At 37.7% G+C, this 18,290-nt stretch overlaps 2 protein-coding genes across 3 annotated transcripts; one reads left to right on the top strand and one right to left on the bottom strand.

Moving 5' to 3' along the window:
• Positions 1–215: 215 nt before the first annotated feature.
• nfkbid (nuclear factor of kappa light polypeptide gene enhancer in B-cells inhibitor, delta) lies at positions 216–12,216 on the bottom strand. The gene is given in 12 exon segments (XM_058084741.2): positions 216–370; positions 439–603; positions 665–781; positions 2,325–2,482; positions 2,670–2,721; positions 3,564–3,710; positions 3,781–3,886; positions 5,810–5,991; positions 6,076–6,275; positions 7,384–7,414; positions 7,483–7,634; positions 12,201–12,216. Coding segments are annotated over 12 exon segments (1,401 nt in total). The 3' UTR covers positions 216–295.
• On the top strand, positions 5,844–17,913 carry hcst (hematopoietic cell signal transducer). 2 transcript variants are annotated; one of them, XM_078797831.1, is made up of 4 exons: positions 5,844–6,030; positions 14,092–14,164; positions 17,525–17,668; positions 17,767–17,913. In XM_078797831.1, exons 1-4 carry the CDS (start codon positions 5,995–5,997, stop codon positions 17,805–17,807), a joined length of 294 nt encoding a protein of 97 aa, XP_078653957.1. In that variant the 5' UTR covers positions 5,844–5,994; the 3' UTR covers positions 17,808–17,913. The 2 variants fall into 2 exon arrangements, with proteins under 2 accessions (XP_078653957.1, XP_078653958.1); XM_078797832.1 differs by lacking the exon at positions 5,844–6,030 and adding an exon at positions 13,568–13,844.
• The last annotated feature ends 377 nt before the right edge of the window (positions 17,914–18,290 follow it).

Consider the following 18,290-nt stretch of genomic DNA (forward strand, 5'->3'; position numbering starts at 1 on the left):
TGTGCAAGTGTACCTCATGTTGACATTGACTTAATTTCTAATGTGGAAAGAAAAATTCTGACCGGTTATTGGTTCAAAATTTCAAAATGAAATGAGATTAATTCCATGTCCATGTGACCTCCACATGAACGCCAACATGGCAGAAATAAATATGGCATAATTTACGGAGCAGCTATGAAGAATGAATCATAGTACAAGTTAAAATCCAATGTGAATTAGCCTCACACACAACAAAGACGCCGCCGACATGTTATGTGAAGATTAGCGCACTCCCTGCGTGTCACATGACTACAAGTCATTCCTGGTGGTCCTGCCAGGTCATGAAACGTCGGCGAGTCGGAGCACTTCGTTTCTTCAGCAGGACTTTGAGCTGAAACACATGCATGAAGAACTGAGTAGAAATCGACCGAAACAATGCTAAAACAAGTTGGGGTTCACCTGCTCCCCCTGCTGGCCGCCCTGCAGGAGGCGAGCGGGTAAGTCGTTCTCCATGTTCCGGATGCTGGGATCGGCTCCTCGGCTCAGTAGCAGTTGCAGGATATCCTCCTGTTGGGGGTGGCCGTGGAGACAAGCCGCCATATGCAGAGCCGTGTGGCCGTGTGCCTTTTTAAGAAGACATGACGGTGAGTCGCTACTGAATACATTTGACTTGACTTGGACTCACTTTCATGTTGACAAAGTCTTTCAGGTTGTGTAGAGGCATGCTCAGAAGACAGTGGAGCAGGTCCATGTTGCCTTCCTTCACAGCCAAGTGCAACACCGTCTTGTTGCTTTTGATTTCCTGCAAGTGGGAGTGAAGGGGGAAAAAAAACATCATCAGTCACACTGGGACATGCAAATACGGTAATGGTAATGGTTTTATTTCATTTGAACATGCATCAGATTACAATTGAATGCATCACATAATCAGTTCACAGTTCCACATGTCCAAAAGGAGTAGGAAGAAGCAAAGCTTAGCTGGTTCCATCTGGTTCTTTTACAATCAGTAACTGTTACATTTGTTCACTACCTGCTTTCCTAATATAGTTCATGTTTTTTTTGTTTTATTTTATTAAATAAATTGATAATAATAAAATATTATTTTAAAATATTACTTTATCATTTATTTTATTATTTATTGGTCATATCATTATTGTTTATGGTATAAATATAACCTTGTACTTTGGTACGTGATAAAAAATAAATATAAAACAAAATAAATAATAAAATATTTAAAAATATGATTTTATTTATTCTTTGTTTTTCAAATTTGTTTATTTTATTTTTTATATTTATTTTTTTATCACGTAACAAAGTACGATAAAAATAAATAAAAAATAAAACAAAATAAATAATAAAATATTTTAAGATATTATTTTATTTATTGTTCTTTATTATTGTTTTTCAAATTTATGTTTATTATTTTATTTTTTATATTTATTTTTTATCCCGTAACAAAGTATGATAAAAATAAAATAAAAAATAAAACAAAATAAATAATAAAATATTTTAAAATATGATTTTATTTATTGTTCATTATTGTTTTTCAAATGTATGTTTATTATTTTATTTTTTATATTTATTTTTTATCACGTAACGAAGAACAATAAAAATAAAATAAAAAATAAAACAAAATAAATAAAATATTTTAAAATATGATTTTATTTATTGTTCTTTATTATTGTTTTTCAAATTTATGTTTATTATTTTATTTTTATATTTATTTTTTATCACGTAACGAAGAACAATAAAAATAAAATAAAAAATAAAATAAATAAATAATAATAATTAAATATGATTTTATTATTTTTAAATGTTATTATTTATAAAATAAAAAATAAAATAAATAATAATAATAATAACATTTTATTTTCCAAATTATTTTATTATTTATTATTATAAATAAATAATAATAAATGACATTGTTTTATTAATTAATTATTATTAATTTATTTTATTTTCTATATTTAGTTTTTAATCACATACCGAAGTAAGAGGTGATATGACCATCCAATGACATAACGGGTACCATATTGAAATATTTCTGTCCACGTTCTGTTGTATATTTGTATATTTCTATCTCTTTAATACGGTGAGAAAGAAAACAAAAGCGAGCGTAGGGAAGTCCCTCAAATGATGACATCACCCGATGAAAATGGACAGTTCCCCTTTTTTAACTGCACATTTATTCATTTTTTCCCTCTCTACTATATGTTTGCGTGTTTGAGTAATACATTTATGATGTTTTTTTCTCTCTGCCATTCAAATGTTGACCTTTAAGGTACAGTATATACTGTGTGTTTATAGTATATAAGCGAAAATGATGTCCATGACTGTGACTCCACCTGGCTGAGTGGCGAAGCGCCTGCATTGAGAAGAGTCTGCACACAGGAGAGCTTCTCTGCGGCTTTTCTCTGCAGGTGAACGTCGGCCATGCCGCAAGCAGATAGAGCCTTCATGGTGACGCAGTGAGAGATGGCTGCACAATGCAGGGGGGTCATCCCTAGCAAAAAGACATCTTATTAAGTACACCTTGTTATATTTTATTGACTGCAAACTTGTTGTAATACCAATGAAACATCAGTATTTTTATTTTAAATAGTTCTATGTAATAGTTTAAATAGTTTATTATCATAACATATGTCCCTGTACAGTATATATGAACTAAAATGGGGGTGCTCCTACATTACCTTCAAAATTTTTGACCTCAAGGTTGACTGCAGGTCTGCTTGAAAGAATTACCTGGAAAAAATATATACCAAAAAATATTCAATACAAATACATCATCAAAATGTGGCGCCCTGGACAATACTGGTGTACAAGTGTCAAATAGGTTATATATTCAAGGTTTAATATTGATGCCCCCCCCCCACACACTATAGCGTTTTTTTCATATTAATGTGTTAATTCATCTTCAGCAAGGAGAAACCCATCTGTTTCTAATAGTGCAGTACTCATTTTTGCCACCAGGTGGCAGCCGCGGTAAAATAAGGCACTGGAGCGCTTCCTCTACGATATTATGAAAGCTAATATGATGCAATCTGTGCCATTCAGAATTGACGCCGTTGCTGCCTTGCTAGCTTATCTGTTTAATATTTCAGGTGGGTTTTAGTGTGGAAAACGTACTTATTGCAATCAATATTTGTGTATTAATTAGAAACTTGTAATGGCGCCGCATTCCATTGCCCGTATATGTGTCGAACAATAACTAAGACTGTAAATAAGCTGGTGTTAGCATAAATCGCTACTGTTAGCCGCAAACGGGACGCCATCTTGAATTAGGGCCTGTACCATTAATTGTGTATTTACATTTCAGTAATATTTAGTTATTGAAAGGTGTTTGGGTTGATTTCAGTAATATTGAGTTATTGAAAGGTGTTTGGGTCGTCAAATTTGTTTGGAAATGTGCCATATTTGTAAGGAAGATGCAGTTGTGTGATGCTTCAGCATATGAACATGTCTATAGTTACAAACTACAATAATAGGAGAGCGCATATGGCGCAGTCTGTGCCATTCAGAACAGTACTTTAATGTTGTAACAGTTGTTTAACTTCCTGTCTCCCCCGAGTGGTTACACCATTTACCTGCAGCACCCCAGGGTACCCGTCGTGAGCGGCCAGGTGGAGAGCGCTTTGACCTTTGACATCACAAGCGTTGACGTCCGCTCCAAACGACAGCAGATCTTGCACGATATCAGGATGGTTGGCTGTCACCGCTACCAGTAGAGGGGTCTGCCAATCATATAAAATCAAATAAGTTCCCAGATCCCGAAGTTCCCGAATGTCGGCATTCTGTACATACTTTGCCTTTGTGCTCTTTGGCATCAAGCTTCCCCAAATCCCTCAGTTTCTCTGCAGCAGCAAAGGCCCACTCCCTGAGCCCCTTGGCAGTATAGATGTGCAGGATGCTAAGCAAAAAAGAAAAATCAGGTACTGTCAATCATCCTATGTTTTTCAAACTGACCATGTTGTTTTGTGGTTGAATATGTCCCATTATTAGACAAAATTATACTATAATTATATTTTTTATACTATATGAAATATTTAATATATAATATATTAAATATATATTAATTTATACATTTATTTAATAATATTAAATATATACTATACATTTTTTTTAAATCAAATGTAAAAAAATTAACTAAAATTCATATATAAGACACTGAGTGATATGTCGTATTCCACACTAGGTGTTAATAAAGTTACTGTAATGTACGGTGAGACACACAAACACCAGACCTGATCGCTGGACCAACAGAATTTTATTGCAGGCACAATAATCCCTCATAAAATCTACTGTCTACTGTCACGCCAAGCTAAAACTCAACTCTGCCCCCCATGACGTCACTTCCTGTCCACCCACCACTCAGCTCCCCTAGGGAACACATCTCTAGCAACACACACAAGCATGAATCTTATTATGTCTACTATATTGGTGAATATATTAGTGCAAAGGTGACTCTAGGGGTGCTAGTTTATGTCTGGTAAGCTCTAATGATGTTCATTCATTCATTTTCTACCGCTTTTTCCTCATGAGAGTTGCGGGGGGTGCTGGAGCCTATCCCAGTTGTCTTCGGGCGAGTGGCGGGGTACACCCCGGACTGGTGGCCAGCCAATCACAGGGCACATATAGACAAACAACCATTCATACTCACATTCATACCTATGGACAATTTGGAGTCGCTAATTAACCTAGCATGTTTTTGGAATGTGGGAGGAAACCCACGGGGAGAACATGCAAACTCCACACAGAGATGGCCGAGGGTGGAGGGTGAAGGTTGTAAACAGGTTTTCCATGATCTATAGAAATATTCCAAATATTCTACTAAACTATTACTATAATGTTAAAAAATTACAAAATTGAAAATATCTATGTAGTAAGCCTCATAACCTTGACCTTATTCCCCTTTAAAGCTCAATTTCTTCTGAGTATGACTCACTGACTTTTGTTTTTCTTTTTCTTTCTACGATTACCACACTTGCACATGTGTCATTTTTAGCTTACCGCCGAAAGTGAATCTCTGGTGGAAGTAAACGGTACAAAGAGTCATTCACAATACACACTCATGTCAGGATTGAGTCAGCTGGCTGTTGAAAAATGGAGTCTAGACAAGGTGCTTCACTCTTGTGATGAGTAATGAGTGGCGCTTTATAGGAAAAGTATCATTATTTACAATTGACTATGCATTAAGGGCTGCACGGCGACAGAGTGGTTAGCACACAGGCCTCATAGCTAGGAGTTCAATTCCACCCTCGGCTATCTCTGTGTGGAGTGTTGCATGTTCTCCCGGGTTTTCTCTGGGTACTCCGGTTTCCTCCCACATTCCAAAAACATGCTAGGTTAATTAGCGACTCCAAATTGTCCATAAGTATGAATGTGAGTGTGAATGGTTGTTTGTCTATATGTGCCCTGTGATTGGCTGGCCACCAGTCCAGGGTGTACCCCGCCACGCTCCTGAAGACAGCTGGGATAGGCTCCAGCATTCCCCCGCTACTCTTGTGAGGATAAGCGATAGAAAATGAATGTATTATTGGGGCTGCACGGTGGTCGAGTGGTTAGCGCGCAGACCTCACAGCTCGGAGACTCGAGTTCGATTCCGCCTTCGGCCATCTCTGTGTGGAGTTTGCATGTTCTCCCCGTGCATGTGTGGGTTTTCTCCGGGTACACCGGTTTCCTCCCACATTCCAAAAACATGCTAGGTTAATTAGCGACTCCAAATTGTCCATAAGTATGAATGTGAGTGTGAATGGTTGTTTGTCTATATGTGCTCTGTGATTGGCTGGCTGTCTTTGCCAGCTGGTTGTATGCACAGAAACTGATCACTCACGTGTCTCCATCTTCGTCCTGACCCGTGACTCTGTTGTAGTCCATGTCACTCAGCAGACTTCTCGCCCTCTCCAGTTTACTGCCATCCAACCATGATCCTAAATTGGCTGGAGATGCCTGACCGGGGTGAAGAGGGGACCAGGAGGACACCGCACTCTGACCGTCACCTGTCATCAGGCACTCCTGATGAAAAGAACGCTAAGATCACATTCAACTTCCAAGGTAGGATAACCACATTAAGTCCCGAGTTAGCATTATTTTCCTTACGTATGTTTGAGTTGCATTGCCTCCAAATCCTTGAAGCTGCTGCTGCGGCTGGGAGCTGAGATCTGGCTGCTGTGGGATGTTGTAACCCACAGGGAAGCTGGGTCCTGGCTGGTTGGGGTCATAAGAGATAGTGGGCTCCTGCATGAGTGCCCACTGCTCGTAGTCCATAGCCGTCATGTCTGTGTAGCTGCTTGATGCACCTGGAAGAGAATGGATGGTCCTCATATTAAAAGCTAGAGCAGTACCAACACAATGAATGAGGTCGACATATTTGTTGACATATGCATCGAGAAAGGGTTAGGAGACCCGGGTTCAATTCCACCCTCGGCCATCTCTGTGTGGAGTTTGCATGTTCTCCCCGTGCATGCGTGGGTTTTCTCCGGGTACTCCGGTTTCCTCCCACATTCCAAAAACATGCTAGGTTAATAAGCGACTCCAAATTGTCCATAGGTATGAATGTGAGTGTGAATGGTTGTTTGTCTATATGTGCCCTGTGATTGGCTGGCGACCTCTCGCCCGAAGACAGCTGGGATAGTCTCCAGCGTGAGCATGCGTGAGGACTCCAGCTTCCAGATTCCTCCCACACTAAAAGCTAGAGTGGTTAGTGCACAGGCCTCACAGCTCGGAGACCCAAGTTCAATTCCACCCTCGGGCATCTCTGTGTGGAGTTTGCATGTTCTCCCCGTGCATGCGTGAGTTTTTTTCCGGGTACTCCGGTTTCCTCCCACATTCCAAAAACATGCTAGGTTAATTAGCGACTCCAAATTATCCATAGGTATGAATGTGAGTGTGAATGGTTGTTTGTCTATATGTGCCCTGTGATTGGCTGGCCACCAGTCCAGGGTGTACCCCGGCTCCAGCACCCCGTGACCCTCATGAAGATAAGCGGTAGAAAATGAATGAATGACTTTTTAGTCAGTAGTGGAGTGCTTAGCGCACAGCTAAGAGATCCGGGTTCGATCCCCCTGCTCAGGCATCTCTGCGTGGAGTTTGCATGTTCTTCCCGTGTGTGCGTGGGTTTTCCGGTTTCCTCCCACATTCCAAAAACATGCTAGGTTAATTGGCAACTCCAAATTGTCCATAGGTATGAATGTGAGTGTGAATGGTTGTTTGTCTATATGTGCCCTGTGATTGGCTGGCCACCAGTCCAGGGTGTACGCCGCCTCTTGCCCCAAGACAGCTGGGATAGGCTCCAGCACATGAGCGTTTCACCTTGGCACACTCACAGTAGACTAGTGATCTTGGCTGTGACTATTTCCTGACACGGTGCAGAATATTTCCAGAAAGAGTGTTGTATGTAAGTCTTACCTGAGCAGGTGAGCGGTTCCGATGCAGACATCTGCAGAGAGAGGAAGTGGAGACAGCTGTCAGGTTCAACCCATCTTACGATCATGAGTGAAATGCTGCGTGTTATCTTACAGCAACCATGTTTGAAGGGTGAACAGGGTTGGTTGTGTTTGGGGGGCAGGAGGTCGACGCTGAGGATGTCTCTCGCTTCCTCTTCTGCTCCAACAGTTTCTTCACTGTGGGCAGAGTGCAGCAAGGCTTCTCCTTTGGCGCTGGTGAGCACAAGTGAACATGTTTCGTGATGTCAAAATAATCATCTGAGACGTGGAGAATAAAGTCGGAAATGAATGAGAAAAATAGCCTTCGATTAGCAAGAAATTTTCATAATATTAGTTTATTATTAGTCATAATAAAGTTGGGAATTTACGACTTTACTCTCGTAATATTACGACTTTTTTCTCGAAAATTTACAATGTTATTCTCATAATCGTATGACTTTTTCTCATTTTTTTTTCTTGTACATTTTCATTTTTATTCTTGTATGACTTTATTCTCATAAATTGACGACTTTTTTTTCCTTGTTAATGTGCGACTTTATTATGAGAACATTATACGAAAATGTACGAAAATTCTTTTTAAAGAATAAAGTCCTACATTTACAACTCCATTCTCATAAACGTATGGCTTTTTTTCTCATTAATTAATGACTTTATTCTCATGAACTTACAACTTTTTTCTTGTAATAGTACGACTTTTTTCTTGTTGATTTACGACTCTATACTCTATACTATACATTTACGACTTGTTCATTCATGACTTTACTCTCATGAATGTATGACTTTTTCTTGTAGATTTACGTTTCTTCGTGTCAATTTTCAATTTTTCTTTAATTTTTTCTCTTGTAATAGTATTTTTTTTGTTAATGTACGACATTATTATCAGAAATGTACGACTTTTTAAAGAATAAAGTCCTACATTTACAACTCTATTCTCATAAACTTATGGCTTTTTTTCCTCATTAATTAATGACTTTATTCTCATAAACTTACAACTTTTTTTCTTGTAATAGTAGGACTTTTTTCTTTTTATAAAAAAAAATTTATTAAAAATTTATTAAAAAAAAAAATTAAAAAAAAAAATTAAATTAAAAAAAAAACAACTTAATCTATATTAGGAAAGCAGGAAGTGAACAAATGTAACAGTTACTGATTGTAAAAGTACCAGATGGAGGGGTAGTATTTAATAAGCTTTGCTTCTTCCTACTCCTTTTGGACATGTGGAACTGTGAACTGATTATGTGATGCATTCAATTGTAATCTGATGCATGTTCAAATGAAATAAAACCATTACCATTACAAAATGAGAACCATAGGGAAAAAGTGATGAAGTCACACACACACACACGAGATAAAAGTACAGTTTCCACTGTGCATTTGAACTGCTACACCTCCACCATTAGGAAGACAGCTGAAGCAGGTAGATTCAACAGAAACCTTCACAATGGGATTGCCTACTCCTTTTCTATGACATGTTTGTAATGCTCCGTTACGCTCACAGAAACAAAAAAAAAAAACAAAAACCACATCTTCCTGTTCTGTGTGACACACATGAGCGTTTCACCTTGGCACACACGCTGGCCTTTTCTGCCTTCTACTACTCTACATGTCTTTCTCTGTTTCTTTCTCTTGCTCCTCTTTCTAGAACAATACATGCAAATGAGCTGTGCTTTCATTTGCACTTTCTGCCATGTGCCCCCCAAAAGGTCACTTTATCAGAATATTGACTTACATGATCTAGTTCTAAAGGGTTCTACCGTATAATCAGACTGAGGCTGAGTCATTTGATCTTTAAAAGGAAATGTCAGCTTGAGTCAAAAACTGCAATCTGGAATGGAAATATATATATATATATATTTTAAAGATGCAGCTAAGTCAAACGGTCCCAAAAGTCGTGACGTTTGGAACATTGGAGAAAAATAATCCAAACTGTCATCACGTGTTACCATGTCAACAAATCGTGTTTGCCTTCAACTCAGTGGCCATGCAAAGTATTAACTTCACAAGGGTTTTTGTTTTGTGATGCCACAGAGGAAGAGTATGATGATAACCATAGAAGCACAAATGAGAAAGGAAAGGTTATCACTGCTCAGTATTCATTCATTTTCTACCGCTTTTCCTCACGCTGGAGCCTATCCCAGCTGTCTTTGGGCGAGAGGCGGGGTACACCCTGGACTGGTGGCCAGCTAATCACAGGGCACATATAGACAAACAACCATTCACACTCACATTCATACCTATGGACAATTTGGAGTCACCAATTAACCTAGCATGTTTTTGGAATGTGGGGAGGAAACCGGATGCACGGGGGAGAACATGCAAACTCCACACAGAGATGGCCGTGGGTGGAATTGAACCCTTGTCTCCTAGCTGTGAGGTCTGTGCGCTAACCACTTGACTACCGTGCCGTAGTATAAGCAATACATTCACTGATTCAGTCTTTTTGTCCTTTTTCTACTGCTTCCTGTGTTTAGGCTCACAGGTGAGCTGGAGCCTATCCCATCTGACTTAGGGTGATAGGTGGGGGACAGCCAGCCAATCACAGGGCACATATATAAAACTCATTTACAAAAAAATCTTTTCCACAAATTGAAAATCAATTAAAATAATGACGGCAGCTACAACGACTAGTTAATTTTTTTAATCTATTTAACCAGGTAAACCTTAGTGAGATTAAAAATAATTTTAATAGAGGGATCTATCCAAAACAGCAGTATATCATCATAATCTATGTAAAGACACATGTGAAATAGATTGCAGTAGATTAACTTAATGTTTACGCTAAAAAGAACTACAGTACCCATAATGCTGACCGTGCCGAATCAGAAAATAATGTTTTTTCTCATTTGTCCATCCATCCATTTTCCATACCGCTTAATCAGTGCTCTGTTGTATGTGTCTGTTATTGTATTTACTACTGCTACCAGCAGAGGGTGTTGTTTAGTCACTGCTGCTCCACTTCTGTCAGGGTTTACATGCCTGCATGAGCAGATAAGGGACCCATAATAGACAGTAGCCGGCTAAATATAGAGCCACACCAGTCCTTGTTGGCTAAGGGAGACTCCGCCCATTGTGCCTGATTGGCTCTAGACCATTGTCAATCAATCTCCCTTGCTCTACCTTCAATCTACCGAAGCTAACTGTGTGTGAGCTGCTTGCTAACCGCCAATAAAGAGTAGAAGAAGAATAAGCTAACCGGCTAAATGACGCTTTGGTTCCTTTAAGAGGAGAACTACAAGTAGCAATATGTTTGAATGAGGATACAAAAACGCTACGGCGGAAGTCGCCAGGATGAGGCACTCAGGAGTGAATAAGCGTGAGAAACTTAATAATATCTTGTGTGGGCACTCGTAGATTCATCATAAAAATTCAAACGAAATTTGAACTTTGAGTGTTTCAACAAGAGAGAAATGTGAGAAAATGTCTATGTCTGTCTGAGAAAAGTATATAAAGTGTGTTGTGAGGGGTTTTACACCCTTAAAACTAAATATAATAAATATAATTATTGTAAACAAATGAGGATGGCTACTTTGCGGATTTCACTTATTGTGGGCTGTATTATCACTATTATGCCATAGCTCACAGTCTGCTTCTAGCTGTACTGGTTATGGTTTCATTCATATTGAACATGTAAACAATCGCAATTACCTTACATTTGCTCAATATTTGATATACTTGGATGATGGTAGTACATTAATAAACTGCTTTATTCCGTTTAGAAATATTCATTTTCTACCGCTTATCCTCACAAGGGTTGAGGGAGGTGCTGGAGCCTATCCCAGCCGTTTTCGGACAAGAGGCGGGGTACACCCTGGACTGGTGGCCAGCCAATCACAGGGCACATATAGACAAACAACCATTCACACTCACATTCATACCTATGGACAATTTGGAGTCGCTAATTAACCTAGCATGTTTTTGGAATGTGGGAGGAAACCGGAACATGCAAACACAGAGATGGCTGAGGGTGGAATTGAACTCGAGTCTCCTAGCTGTGAGGCCTGCACGCTAACCACTCGACCACTGTGCAGCAATTTTTGAGATATTTGTTTCCAATTTATGTTTTTTTTCAAGGGAGACATATGAATTTCTCTTAAAAGAGAAATATTAAGTTTTAATACCATGATAGTGCATTTGAAGGACGAGTGGTTGCTTGTATCGGTATTGGAAATGACAATATCGGTATACTGAATATGGATAAGAAAAGCAATCATGACCATCTCTAATTTTATGACACATTATAATAATAGCCTGTACATTCTTAAGGTTTTTCGATGATGGTCGTTAAGCTAATGGAGCTAATGAATTAATTTTACATTATTTCCCTCGATAAAATGTTTCTAGAAATGACTTTTTTGATTATGAAATCAACTAAAGTGACAACATGGATTGTGTTTCATGTTTGGAGGTTCCTCCGTGTTTGGCTTGTGTCCATTGAGCTAGCCCCGTATCAAATGAGGGCTGTGGAAATCCCTGCACACTGAGTCATGTGTGTGGGTGGGAGTTTGGGGATTCCAGTGACCTTTCTCTTTTGGGCTTCCTTGTCAGAGACCGGGTCAATTTCCTCATGTGGTGGTCAAGAGCATCAATATCAAAAGGCATGTTGCTACAAATTCAAGATGGTTATCTTTGAATCATCAATAAGTTGTACTGTAATTACACAAATATAACATTACTGACAAAACACTTTTGTACTTGAAATCACAAATTCTACATTAAAAAGGAGGAAACAATAGCGTAGAAATGGAGCGCATCCATCAGTCACGTAAAGTTGGTACTCACGTTTATCAAAGTGCATGTCTCCGAGCTCTGGGGATGACGGCGCCGTGCAGTGAGTGATGTGTGCTTGTCTCGTGTCTGTCTGACTGCTTTGTTGACAAGCCACCCCTGCTTGTACACACTGAGCACGCTGCTTGCTCAAGAGCACCGCCCCGACACGTGGGTGTGTGTACTTCTCCTTCCTGCATGTGTGCTTGCGTGCGTGTTTTCCCACTCTCACTCATTCAATCAAATGATTGAATATACCCAAATGCTAACTTTGAGTACAAGTATTATTATTAATATTAATATTATTATTATTCATGGTATAAATATATATATATATATATATATGTATGTGTGTATATATATGTATATATGTGTGTGTGTTTGTGTGTATTTATGTATATGTGTGTGTATATATATGTATATATGTATGTATGTATATATGTAGGTGTATATATGTGCGTGTGTGTATATGTGTGTGTATGTATATATGTGTGTGTATATATGTATATGTGTGTGTGTATATATAGATATGTATATGTATGTATGTGTGTGTGTATAGATATGTATGTGTGTGTGTGTGTGTATAGATATGTATGTATATATGTAGGTGTATATGTGTGTGTGTGTATATATGTGTGTATATGTGTATATATGTGTGTGTGTGTTATATATAGATATGTATATGTGTGTATATGTATGTATATATGTATGTATATGTATGTATATATGTATATATGTATGTAGTATATGTGTGTATATGTATGTAGTATATGTGTGTATATGTATGTAGTATATGTGTGTATATATATAGAGATATGTATATGTATGCATATATGTATGTATATATGTAGGTGTATGTGTGTGTGTGTGTGTGTGTACATGTGTGTGTATATGTGTATATATAAGTGTGTGTTATATATAGATATGTATATGTGTGTATATGTATGTATATATGTATGTATATGTATGTATATATGTTTGTAGGTGTGTATGTGTGTATATAGGTGTGTGTATATATATAAAATCCATCTGTCTATTTTCTGTGCCACCTATCCTCACAGGGGTAGGCTGGAGCCTATTCCAGCTGACTGACATTATTACATTAATAATATGGGATGCATTCTAACCCAAACTATAATATATTATAATACTGTACCAATTAAACTAAGAGTAATTAAAATTACAGTGGTAATCACAATGGCTACACTGAATGACGGATACCCAACATTAAAAAATGTATTATAGAACCAAAGAAGAAGATTCATATGAATAAAATGACTTTTATGAAAAATGTGTAAACACCGCCCTCTGCTGTTGAAAACCGATCATCACTATCCAACCTGCATTTTAGCGCAAGCTAAAAATTTCCCAACCAAGAAGTACGGTGGCCTTTAAAGGATGAAAGGCACTTGGAAATAAACTGTGTACTTCTAGTACTGTGTAAGTACTTTAGTACTTCTATTATAAATGACGCTTTTTATGTAGTTGTGTCTATCTAGCCGTCTGTCTGTCACCAAACCACGTGGACACAACCAGGAAGTGCTGCATCCCCAAAAAGGGGTCGGGCACGTGGTGACGTCACCATCGAAAAAGCGCAAATGACAGCGTTGCTTATCACACATCATCTTGTGGTTCGTGAATGCCACATCAACGGAGGATGTAAGTATTATTTGACATATTTGTTTTCATTTTTATTTATTTCATTTATCAACAATACAATTCTTTCAACTATGAGTATATCTGCTACAAATTATTTGGAAGAATTAAGTATCACATTCTAGTATATTTTTCAGTATAAGATGGAAAAATCCAGTCAATCAATTATAAATATCTAAAAATAAAATAATAACATTGAATAATAAATGACATGAACAATTTTTAAACAATACAGTTTTCTTTTTTTTAGAAAGCCTGCAACCAACTTGGCACAACAATGACTTCCGGCAAAGCCTCTCTTGTGTTGGTGTCGATACTCTGCAGTAAGTGTTCATGGTTTTTTTTACACCAGTGGTTTTTATGCAGGATGAAGAAACCACAAAAGCATTCCAACGGAAATTATTAACATTTTGACTCAAGAAAAAGGTGTGATATGCTTCTTTGTTTTCCTGTTTAAGATCTGTCTGTGGTGGCATTGAAAGGTATGTACGAGTTAATAACGGGGCGCACACGATTCTGAAATTATTTTTTGGATGTTTTATTGTAAAGGTAGAATGACCTCTTGCCTTTATAATAGTTATGTTATGTTTTATGTTATGTGTTATGTTTTGTGTTATGTGTTATATGTTATGTTATGTTTTGTGTTATGTGTTATACAGTGAAGAAAATAAGTATTTGAACACCCTGCTATTTTGCTATTTCTCCCACTTAGAAATCATGGAGGGGTCTGAAATTGTCATCGTAGGTGCATGTCCACTGTGAGAGAGATAAACTAAAAAGAAAAATCCAGAAATCACAATGCATGATTTTTTAACAATTTATTTGTGTGATACAGCTGCAAATAAGTATTTGAACACCTGTGTATCATCTAGAATTCTGACCCTGAAAGACCTGTTAGTCTGCCCATTAGAAGTCCACCTGCACTCCATGTATCATCCTGAATCAGATGCACCTGTTTGAGGTCGTTAGCTGCATAAAGACACCTGTCCACCCCATACAATCAGTAAGACTTTAACTTGTAACATGGCGAAGACCAAAGAGCTGTCCAAAGACACCAGAGACAAAATTGTACACCTCCACAAGGCTGGAAAGGGCTACGGAGCAATTACCAAGCAGCTTGGTGAAAAAAGGTCCACTGTTGGAGCTATCATTAGAAAATGGAAGAAGCTAAACATGACGGTCAATCTCAATCGGAGTGGAGCCCCATGCAAGATATCACCTCGTGGGGTCTCAATGATTCTAAGAAAGGTGAGGAATCAGCCCAGAACTACACGACAGGACTTGGTCAATGACCTGAAAAGAGCTGGGACCACCGTTTCCAAGGTTACTGTAGGTAATACACTAAGACGTCATGATGTGAAATCATGCATGGCACGAAAGGTTCCCCTGCTTAAACCAGCACATGTCAAGGCCCGTCTTAAGTTTGCATATGACCATTTGGATGATACAGAGGAGTCATGGGAGAAAGTTTTATGGTCAGATGAGACCAAAATAGAACTTTTTGGTCATAATTCCAATAAGCGTGTTTGGAGGAAGAAGAATGAAGAGTACAATCCGAAGAACACCATCCCTACTGTGAAGCATGGGGGTGGTAGCATCATGCTTTGGGGGTGTTTTTCTGCACATGGGACAGGACGAGTGCACTGCATTAAAGAGAGGATGACTGGGGCCGTGTATTGTGAGATTTTGGGGAACAACCTCCTTCCCTCTGTCAGAGCATTGAAGATGGGTCGTGGCTGGGTCTTCCAACACGACAACGACCCGAAGCACACAGCCAGGAAAACCAAGGAGTGGCTCCGTAAGAAGCATATCAAGGTTCTAGCATGGCCCAGCCAGTCTCCAGACCTGAACCCAATCGAAAATCTTTGGAGGGAGCTCAAACTCCGTGTTTCTCAGCGACAGCCCAGAAACCTGACTGATCTAGAGAAGATCTGTGTGGAGGAGTGGGCCAAGATCCCTCCTGCAGTGTGTGCAAACCTGGTGAAAAACTGCAGGAAACGTTTGACCTCTGTAATAGCAAACAAAGGCTACTGTACCAAATATTAACATTCATTTTCTCAGGTGTTCAAATACTTATTAGCAGCTGTATCACACAAATAAATTGTTAAAAAATCATGCATTGTGATTTCTGGATTTTTCTTTTTAGTTTATCTCTCTCACAGTGGACATGCACCTACGATGAAAATTTCAGACCCCTCCATGATTTCTAAGTGGGAGAAATAGCAAAATAGCAGGGTGTTCAAATACTTATTTTCTTCACTGTATGTTATGTTTTATGTTATGTGTTGTGTTATTTTATGTTATGTTTTATGTTATGTGTTATGTTATGTTATGTTTTGTGTTATGTGTTGTGTTATTTTATGTTATGTTTTATGTTATGTGTTATGTTATGTTATGTTATGTTATGTTATGTTATGTTATGTTTTGTGTTATGTGTTATGTTATGTTTTATGTTATGTGTTGTGTTATTTTATGTTATGTTTTATGTTGTGTTTTATGTTATGTCATGTTATATTTTATGTTATGTTTTGTGTTATGTTATATGTTAATTTTTTTTATGTTTTATGTTTTATGTTATATTTTATGTTATGTTATGTTTTATGTTATTTGTTATGTTATGTTTTGTGTTATGTGTTATATGTTATATGTTATATGTTATATGTTATATGTTATGTTATGTTTTATGTTATGTTTTATGTTATGTTTTATGTTATGTTATGTTATGTTTTATGTTTTGTTATGTGTTATATTATGTTATGTGTTTTGTTATGTTATGTCATGTTTTATGTTATGTTTTATGTTATGTTTTATGTTAAGTTTTATGTTATGTTTTATGTTTTGTTATGTGTTATATTATGTCATGTGTTTTGTTATGTTGTCATGTTTTATGTTATGTTTTATGTTATGTTTTATGTTATGTTATGTTTTATGTTTTGTTATGTGTTATATTATGTTATGTGTTTTGTTATGTTATGTTTTACGTTATGTTTTATGTTGTGTTTTATGTTGTGTTTTATGTTGTGTTTTATGTTATTTTATGTTTTATGTTGTGTTTTATGTTATGTTTTGTTATGTTTTATTATGTTATATTATGTATTATGTTATGTTTTATGTTATGTTTTATGTTATGTTTTATGTTATGTTTTATGTTATGTTTTATGTTATGTTATGTTTTATGTTTTTTGTTATGTTTTATGTTATGTTTTTGTTATGTTATATTATGATACCTGTGGATCAGAACCAACTTGTACACGAGGGCAATTCAATATTTTCAGAAAGCTATTTCCAGTAATATTCTTATGTTTCTTATATATGTCAATGCATTTAAGTTTTTCTTTTGACCTCACCAAATGGATCTTATTGTCATAAATATAGGTCCAAAAGCAATATTTACATTGGTCCAACATCAACAAAATTAGAATATACGTATCAGTGGTTCTCAGCTGGTGGGTCGGGACCCAAAAGTGGGTAACGGAGCTGTTTTTTTGTGTGTGTCCCATCCAGCCATTGGGGCAGATAGTATTGTTGATCTGAGTGCCCATACGGGAAAAGTGTAAGCTACAACTTCCCTGTACTATGAAATTTTATGTGTCGTTGGTTGATTCCTAGACTTGATTCATTGTGTCTAGCCTTTTTTTTCCAGTGCCACCCACTCTTCTTATGTTACGTGCTCTACTTGTCAGACAGCCCTGTGCCGTGCTACACCATCGAGCCTGGCATGGTGGCAGGTATTGTTAGCGCAGATGTGGTGTTGACTCTCTTCCTGGTTTTCCTCACCTACTTTTGCACCATCTCCATGCATTCAAAAAAGCATCGTCGAGGACACGGTGAGGCAAAATGCTTTGTGTGTGTGTGTGTGTGGGTGTGTGATGTTCCAATGATGATGATTCATTAACATATTGTCCCATCTGACATCTCTTCACAGGTGACAAAGTGTATGTGAATTTCTCCAGACGCAAGACCTGATTTTTCTATTAAATTGTTTGGGTATTTATATTCAATTCACTTTTGTTATTCATTCATTTTCTACTTATCTGCTTATCCTTACGAGGGTTTTGAGTGTGCTGGAGCCTATCCCAGAAATCTTCGGGCGAGAGGTGGGGTACACCCTGGACTGGTGGCCAGCCAATCACAGGGCACATATAGACAAACAACCATTCACACTCACATTCATACCTATGGACAATTTGGAGTCGCTAATTAACCTAGCATGTTTTTGGAATGTGGGAGGAAACCGGAGTACCCGGAGAAAACCCACGCATGCACGGGGAGAACATGCAAACTCCACACAGAGATGGCCGAGGGTGGAATTGAACCCTGGTTGTTAACCTTTGGTGTGTCGGTCATGAACGAACGGATCAAAAGAACTAATTCAATTCGGCATGACAATAGGACAAGCACGCAAAAGGAACGGTGAACTGACTCTCCAGCCAATCAAAAAAAAACATT

This window comes from Doryrhamphus excisus, linkage group LG17 (assembly GCF_037039965.1).
Source record: "Doryrhamphus excisus strain RoL-2023G ecotype Guam linkage group LG17, RoL_Dexc_Guam_v1.1, whole genome shotgun sequence".
NCBI lineage: Eukaryota > Metazoa > Chordata > Actinopteri > Syngnathiformes > Syngnathidae > Doryrhamphus > Doryrhamphus excisus.

Bases quoted from the DNA above. Each gene is read 5' to 3' on its own strand.
- hcst (XM_078797831.1), top strand. From the start codon at position 5,995: ATGAAAAGAACGCTAAGATCACATTCAACTTCCAAG. The intron at 6,031-14,091 runs GTAGGATAACCA...TCTTTTTTTTAG, and splicing joins GATCACATTCAACTTCCAAG to AAAGCCTGCAACCAACTTGG. The intron at 14,165-17,524 runs GTAAGTGTTCAT...TCTACTTGTCAG, and splicing joins GTTGGTGTCGATACTCTGCA to ACAGCCCTGTGCCGTGCTAC.